This window comes from Pseudorasbora parva, chromosome 6 (genome assembly GCF_024679245.1).
Source record: "Pseudorasbora parva isolate DD20220531a chromosome 6, ASM2467924v1, whole genome shotgun sequence".
Lineage (NCBI taxonomy): Eukaryota > Metazoa > Chordata > Actinopteri > Cypriniformes > Gobionidae > Pseudorasbora > Pseudorasbora parva.
In genome coordinates, this window is record NC_090177.1 from 49,506,572 (window position 1) to 49,515,375 (window position 8,804).

General features: G+C 37.8%; 1 protein-coding gene across 1 annotated transcript; it reads left to right on the forward strand.

The window, feature by feature from the left end:
• Nucleotides 1-365: 365 nt before the first annotated feature.
• LOC137079563 (GTPase IMAP family member 9-like) lies at nt 366-1,124 on the forward strand (the record flags this gene model as incomplete). The annotated part of the gene is made up of 1 exon (XM_067447511.1): nt 366-1,124. A coding segment is annotated over one exon (759 nt), but the record flags the coding sequence as incomplete, so codon positions are not given.
• Nucleotides 1,125-8,804: the final 7,680 nt, after the last annotated feature.

Consider the following 8,804-nt stretch of genomic DNA (forward strand, 5'->3'; position numbering starts at 1 on the left):
AAATTCCCAGTTGTGGACATTTGTAATTAGGTATTGAATCCTGACAATTGTTACCTGGAACATTACAAAGAATTTCACTTTACCTGACCTAATACATACACAATCATTTGCATTTGGGAGAAACTAAAAGCTTGATCTCGGTTTATTTACTGTATAGACTCAACCTTTATAGAATCAAGCCAAATCTGTTTATCTATAGCGTATGATTATATGATCAATAAAACTCATGAAATGGATACTGCAGTTAAGGCACAACTGTGCAATTGCAGACTTCATGTTAAAATATACGATTTAATGAAACAATCTCTCTCTCTCTCTCTCTCTCTCTCTCTCTCTCTCTCTCTCTCTCTCTCTCTCTCTCTCTCTCTCTCTCTCTAGGAAATCTGAGGATTGTGCTGCTGGGTAAAACTGGATCAGGAAAGAGTGCAACAGGAAACACCATCCTGGGCAGAGATGTATTTGAGGAGGACTTCAATCCAGAATCAGTTACTAAAGAGTGTGAGAGAGTAGACACAAGGAAAGGCTCAAGGAAAGTCAGCGTAATTGACACTCCAGGGCTGTTTGACACATGGATGGGTGAAAAGCAGGGTATGCTATCTAAAACACACAAGACTGAAGAAACACTGAAGTCTGAAATAGAGAAGTGTCTGGAGATGTCTGCTCCTGGTCCTCATGTGTTCCTGCTGGTCATCAGGCTGGATCAGAGATACACAGATGAAGAGAAGAACACAGTCAAATGGGTTCAGCAGAACTTTGGAGAAGCAGCGTCCCGCTACCTCTTCACTCTCTTCACTCATGCCGACTATCTGAAGAATAAAACACTGAAGGATCATATAGAAGAGAATCAGGATCTGCGGCAGTTTATTATCAGCTGTGCTGGCAAATATCACTCATTTAACAATGAGAACAGAGAGGATCAGGATCAGGTCACAGAACTGCTGGACAAGATAGATAAAATGGTGGAGAGAAATGAAGGAAAGTACTACACTCATGACATGTATAGACATGCCCAGAGAAAAGTCACCTGTCAACAACTAGCCAACTTTGTATCCAGAAATGCTAGAATATTAGCAGTCGTAGTACCGATAGTAGTAGCAGCAGTAGCTATATGGATCATATTATGAAAAGAAAACACAACATCTGAGGTTGAAAATCATTATAAACTTGTCTTTTGTTATTCATATCAGATGTTTTTGATTCACTGATGTGCCGATTGTAAAAAAAAAACCTGACTTGTTAAAAGGTGTTTAAAAGTCTTTCAATAACATTGTTAACTACAGCTCCACTAAAGCTTCTTTATTCAAAATATTCTAAGAACTAATTCTAACAACTGCATTTCTTACTGCAAAACTTTACAATAGGACAAGTGAATGTTGTAGTGTTACAGCATTTTGTCATTTAGAAAGTTACTGTGGGCTACCTCTACTGCAAACCCGTTCATGTAATGGGCAGGATATTTTTAGAAAGGTCCAGGGAAGTCCAAAGATAGTTACCTGTCCCATCACCAGATGCCGGCGGGCAGGGGCAGATCTAGAAAATTATTTATGGGGTGGCATGAGAACTATGAGGGGTGGAAACATTGAAGCAAGCATCCTTGCATGGATCTTGTGGATTCAAGTAATAATATACATATTCAGTTTATATACATGGGGGCACACATTTTTTAATGGTCTATAAAGATTAAAGACTGTTGTATGACAGATTTTGCCTGAACCTGATAGTTGGACTGGAAACTTAAAGTAAGTTAAATCTATGGGGGTATTATTGTTGCTTTATTCCAAACAAATACATTGTTATCCACAAATAAATGTAAAGCAAGTCACAAAAAATAAATAAATTAACAAATCAATAGAATGAGATCCACAAATATATGCAGGAGTTTCACAAAAATGAATTAGATCCACAAATAAATACAATAACATTTGTGAATAACAAAAAAATCCACATATATATTTTGATGTCACAAACACACAACTGTGCCTTGCGTAAGTTGCATTCATTTGCTGATTGCTTCCTCTGCATTTGTGGATCTCTTCTACACATTTGTGAATCGCAGCACAGCACGTGGAAACATTTCTAGCGTCTAGACACACACAAATCCACAAAGGTAGACTCCACCCACCGTCTACTTAAGCCAATCAGATCACGGCCATATCGTGCTGACCAATCGTAGCACGTTCTCACTCCAACCAATCACGTTTTGGCCAGTGCCGCTGAAAAACAGAGTTACGACCACTGATCTATATAACTCTTGTTAAAAAGGGGAAAACGGACAACACTTCTAGTTAATGAAAACTAGTTTATTAAAGTGAAATTAACACAACAAAGAATGAATATAAACAAACAGAAGTCTAGGGATCAAAGAAACAAATAAACATATAATAGAATATATGAATACACTACATGACTTAGGAAATGGCAAACAAACATGAATGAGAAAATAATCAATAAGAGCTTACATCAGTACACAGAGCCACCTCTTAGAAGGTCTATCACACAGAGGAAGCCACTGATAATGATACACATCACTCTTATATACACAAAGTAATTATCAATTAGCACAGGAGATTATTCGGAAACTCCTCCCATTTTGCCCAACCTCCAACACAGCAAAAACTCCAGTGTTAAATTAACTCTCCTCAGAGTTTAGTTGGCTCCACACTCAAGAGTGTTAAAAGTAACTCTGAAGAAGTGTTAAAGATAATGAGATAATTAAGAGATTAATTAAGTGGTGATTGACCATTAGTGATGAACACCTGAGGATAACAAGCAGAATCACTGAAGGAAAGAGTCACCATTTTTAAGTCACCATTATGGAGATCAGTGTTTGCTTTAGTTGGGCTCTTGACTTTATAACATTAGTCTTTGCCTGACTGCTTTAAAGCAGCCATACAAGTGCAGAGAAAATGTGACCAAGTGTTGATGGTTATGTGTGGACATAATCCTCATGAGCTGAATCACTGATGGCATTTAGAGCCTAATCTTTGAGTTAGGTTTACTTTATTGATTATAGCAGCTCTGTAATTCTACAGCATATGCTCTGGTCTTTACAATATAATCAGAGGGATTTTTAAAGGTCATTCTGTTCTAAAAAAAAAAAAAGAAGAAAAAAAAGGGTTGAATCTCGTCATGTAGTCACACAGACAACAATAATCAGCGTATGAATCTCAACAATGGTGGCCATCAAAAAGCTTTTGCAGTGCATTCTGGGTGCACCAATCAAAACTCACCCATGGCTCCCAGCATGCATTGCAGCATGAATAAATTATAAGATGAACTGATTTAGTGATTTCTTTCTATTCTCACCATTTTCTTTTTGCTGTTTTATGTGACTTTTTAGTATCTTGATGTTCAGAGTTGATCTGTGTATCTGAGATGCTGTTTGTCACCATTGTTGAGATTCATACACTGATTCTCAATATCTGTGAGTGCCAAAAGCAACAAAGTAGTTTGTAATCTTTTTTTGTGCAGCTTCACATCCTATTAAATTCAAAGAGCTGTTGTAATTAATAATGTAAAATCAACATGCCCCATATAGCTAGACATTTGTCTCAGAATATTAGCTGATCCAGTCACTAATTGATGATTATGTTAATAATGTTAATTTAAACATCATCAACAACTGAACAGATTTCCTCAGTGCTTTCTTCTCTGTGCCAAAATGTGTGTTCTAAACACACAGTTAGGGCAGCCAGAAAAAAATATCTAATGTTAAAAAGCCAAGGGTCAAGAGCCCAACTAAAGCAAACACTGATCTCCATAATGGTGACTTAAAAATGGTGACTCTTTCCTTCAGTGTTTCTGCTTGTTATCATCAGGTGTTCATCACTAATAGTCAATCATCACTTAATTAATCTCTTAATTATCTCATTACCTTTAACACTTCTTCAGAGTTACTTTTAACACTCTTGAGTGTGGAGCCAAATAAACTCTGAGGAGAGTTAATTTAACACTGGAGTTTTTGCTGTGTACTCCAAAAGGAGGTTTCCTGAAAAATCGACAAAAGAAAAAAAAACTAATAATACACATGCAGAAACCACTACCTGAATAAAAATATACAACAGTACCACAACACTTATCTCCAAAATTCTCAATTCCTCACTCCTGAAATCCTGGGCCCTAGAACGTCGGAAAGAGAAAAAAAAGAAAGGAGAAGGGGAAAAAGGAAGAATAGCAATAGACAAAAAGTAGAGAAAAGGGAAAACAAAGACAAGATACCCAGCTCTATAATGGGACAATCCTATACCCACGAGAGAGCATCAGCGATTATGTTATCCTTACCACGTATGTGTCTAATTTGTAAGTGGAATGGTTGGAGAATAAGACTCCATCTCATAATCCTTTGATTCTTCCCCGCATTCGTTCCAAGAAAGTCAATGGATTATGGTCAGTGTATATCATAACAGGACCACAGACAGAACTCAGATAAACTTCGAAATGCTGAACAGCTAAAACCAACACAGTAAAATCCCCAGTGTTAAATCAACACTGCTCAGAGTGTATTTGGTCCCACTCCACAGAGAGTTAAATTAACACTGAAGTCGTGTTAAAGTTAATGAGATAATTAAGAGATGAATTAAGTGGTGATTGAACAATTAGTGATGAACACCTGATGATAACGAGCATAATCACTGAAGGAAAGAGAATCACAAGATCTACAACTGACTTCAGCCATAGCCTTAGATGAAATCAACTGAAGATAAAAGAAGACATTAAATCTCTGAAGATCTCAGCAGAGTAGGATTAAACAACTGCACAGTTATTCCTGTCATACTGTTCGTCTACATAAGCTCTTATTGAGAATTAACAGGTTTAGATGTTGATGTTTTATGGAAAATGTTTGGTCACCATTATGCTGATCACTGTTTCCTTTAGTTGGGCAGTTTGACTTGGCTTTTGAAGAGCAGTGTTGCTAACAGTGTTTTGTACACTTACTTAGTTACAATGGAATCCAGAAGCAAATCAGTTCATATGATTTTCATAATGAAATGGAATGATTTACTAATCTCATCAGTGACCAAATGTGTGAGTGTATATATATATATATATATATATATATATATATATATATTTGCCACGGGTCAGATTTTGAATTTATTTATTTATTTATTTATTTATTTTTTCAAAAGTTACAGAACCAATTATTTTAGCAAGACATCAATAATCAGCATATGATTCTCAACAATGGTAATATGCTTCATGCTGCAATGCATGCTGGGAGCCATGAGTTTTATAATTGGTCAGCTCCCAGAATGCATTGTGGCATAAAAACATGTCACCATTGTTGAGATTCATATGCTGATTCTTGATGTCTGTGTACAAATACCCCCCCCCAATTAAGATATCTAAATTCTGTTTAATTTGTGCCAAGACTTTCACATTGATGATCAATTTACTTAAAAACAAACAACTGCTTTTGTTCAGTATAAGATTGGTGAGCTTGATCTTTAAAACTTGACAACAAACTGTATGATGCATGTCACAAGATCACATTTCTTTGCAAAAAAATGTTACAAAGATTGTTAATTTAAAGTCAAACTGCCCAACTAAATGAAACACTAATCACCACAATGGTGACCAAATGATTTCCATAAAACATCAGTATCTAAACCTCTGTTCATTCTCAATAAAAACATATGTAGAAGTACAGTATAGCAAAAGTAATTGTGGAGTTGTTTAATCCTCCTTCAGAGATTTAATGTCTTCTTTTATCTTCAGTTGATTTCATCTAAGGCTATGGCTGAAGTCAGTTGTAGAGCTTGTGTTTCTCTGTCCTTGAGTGATTCTGCTCGTTACCATCAGGTGTTCATCACTAATGGTTCAATCATTACTTAATTAATCTCTTAATTATCTCATTAACTTTAACACTGCTTCAGTGTTATTTTAACTCTCTGTGGAGTGGGACCAAATACACTCTGAGCAGTGTTGATTTAACACTGGGGATTTTACTGTGAAGGCTAAAGCTTCTTTTTCCACTGTAGAATAAATTGCTGATGAGGATTGAATTTCTTTGAAAAGTAACTGACTGGATGTTCGATTCCTTTAAAATCCTCTTGTAAAAGGACAGCCCCAGCACATAGGCACTAGCATCAACTGCAAGTAGGAAGGGTTTCTCAAAATTTGGCGCAACCAACACGGGAGCAGTTGCCAACAAAGATTTAGCATTATCAAAGGCAATCTGACATTCTTCTGACCATATAAAAGGTCTCTTTGGGCTTAACAGATCGGTCACAGGAGCAACGACACAGGCAAAGTTTTTACAAAAACCTCTGTAGTAGCCCACCATCCCAAGAAATCTGGGCAACTCGCGTCAAGTAGTTGGAGTAGGGAAACTACAGATAGCATCAACTTAAGCATTTATCGGTTTTACACACCCTCGACCAACCACCTTACCCAAATACGTCACAGTCGCCTTGCCAAACTCGCACTTCGCAAGATTAACAGTTAATTTGGCTTTTTCCAACTGCTCAAAAAGCTCTCGGATTTGTGCGAGGTGGTCCGACCAAGACAAACTGTACAGAACAACATCATCCAGGTAGGCCTCGCATCCAGTTAATCCAGATAGCACCCGATTTACTAAACGCTGAAAAGTAGCGGGAGCATTTCTAACTCCAAAAGGCATAACAGTATATTGTAGAAAACTATCAGGTGTGAAGAAGGCAGATAGTTCCCTAGCTAGCGATGTTAAGGGAACTTGCCAGTAACCTTTCAGAAGATCGAATTTGCTGACAAACTGTGTGGAGCCAACTCGATCGACACAATCATCAATTCTGGGTAAAGGGAAACAGTCAGGTTTTGTCAGTGTTAAGCTTCCTGTAATCAGTACAAAAACGGTAAGACTTATCAGGTTTTCCCACTAAAATGCATGGAGAGCTCCAGGAACTAAAACTGGGTTCTGTCAAATTATTAGCAAGTAAATAGTCTACCTCTTTCTGCAACAACCTCCTTTTAATTGGGTTTACACGGTATGGATGTTGCTTTACAGTTTGAGCATTTCCCACATCAATATCATGCTCTATGACATGAGTTTGAGTAGGAACATCAGAAAAAATAGAGGGGAATGAAGTTATCAACTCGATTATATCGGCCTTTTCAGGTTCACATAAATGAGACAAGTGATAATTCAAGTTAGCAAAAACCTCAGAGTTGTTTAGACGGCCTTCCACTGCACCTCGAGAAGAACCATTCTCTTCCAGATTTTCAGTCATCTCTACAGGCGTTTCTGAAATACTCAGACATACAGGATCAGTAGAGGTCACAACTTCAAGGGACAATGAAGGTACAGGAGTCTGTTGGAAACTCAGAAGTGAAGACCAGGAGAGCTTGGGTATATCTTTCGGGCAGGCGTTCCTCTTTATTGAGAAACACACGTGCCATTTGTGGCTGCAGTCGTCCAAGTCTAATTCTAAACAGTATACATTGTAATTTATCCACATTTCAGGGGGAGGGATTTACACAGTAGAGGAGGAGACAATCTAAACAAAGGAATGCACATGTTGTTTAGGTAAAAGGGACACACCCCATACATTTCCAGGTCACCAGTCCTAATCCTATCAGCATAACAGTGCCAATCAAACCACCAATCCAAATCCTATCAGCATAACAGTACCAATCAGACGAATAGATGCAAATGTGATCACTCTGACAATGTTGCTTATAGATCAGGAAGTGCATAAAGACAAAAGACTGATTAGCTTGATCTCCTTAGAATGTAGTCAACCTGAAACCTCCAAACTGTAAAGCATTATGTACATAACAAACTGTTAGTATACTATTATATTGGAACCTTGATATAACAATTTATAAATTTGTAATCCCACAGTCCCCCCTTTGAGAGTTCTAATAACTCTCACATAATACAAATTTAAACCTTTATAAGTCCATTCTATAGCTTATGTTTGTTAGCATAAGCCCCATCTTCAATTCATGTAACTTGAAAAAGTTACAGGCACATATCACTTGCTCTGTGTTGATTGTCTGTAGTGACGAGTGACATGCTGACACAGAAACAAACATGCCACTAGGGTCCGTGTAGTTCTTACGGGTAATGTTCTTTTGTGGTTGGAACAGTCCTTGGGAGTCATTTGTTGACCTTACAGGTTTCCGACCCATGAAGAATTATCTTTAGTCATCTGATGTAATTTTGAAAGATCAAGAATGTCTTGTTGGATTTTGTTCAAGAGTACTTGACCACCATGTTTGTGCATAAGTGAGTCCTTGAATGCAGCCATCTTCTGGTTTGTGGTTGGAGCTGAATTATGTAGAAACCAGGGTGCACCTGCCATTGAATTGGCTGGGTAGGATGTTGTAGACAGAAGTTCCTCCCATCATATGCCACCCATGGGATTCTTGCTTCTCCTGCAGGTGAGTGTCGCATGCAGACATTCTTTCCAGCAAACATGGCATTTCTTGACATATTCATAAGCTCTAAGAATATGTTGTTTCTGGAGTCTACACTTTGTGCGATGTCCATGATGATTAGTAGCAAGGCAATCTTGATCATGTTGATAGATGACTGAAGTTCCCGTAGGTGATTCTCTGCGTTGTGTATTTTTTTTTTCATGACAATTGGCTCGGTAGTGGGTCTAGTTGTCCTCTAGAGGTTGTGGCTTCATACGCAGGTGAGGAAGTCGGTGCGTATAGATCTGGGGACAGCCATCAAGTGGTATCTGCACAGAGTAAGAAAGAAAACCAAAGACAGCAGAGCAGTATTTGTTCTAAAAGACTGCAAAGATTGGGGTTGTTTCCTCTGTTCAGTCTGAGTCTGCTATTGTGGTTCCTTCTTTCCCTATGTCTTAATTCCT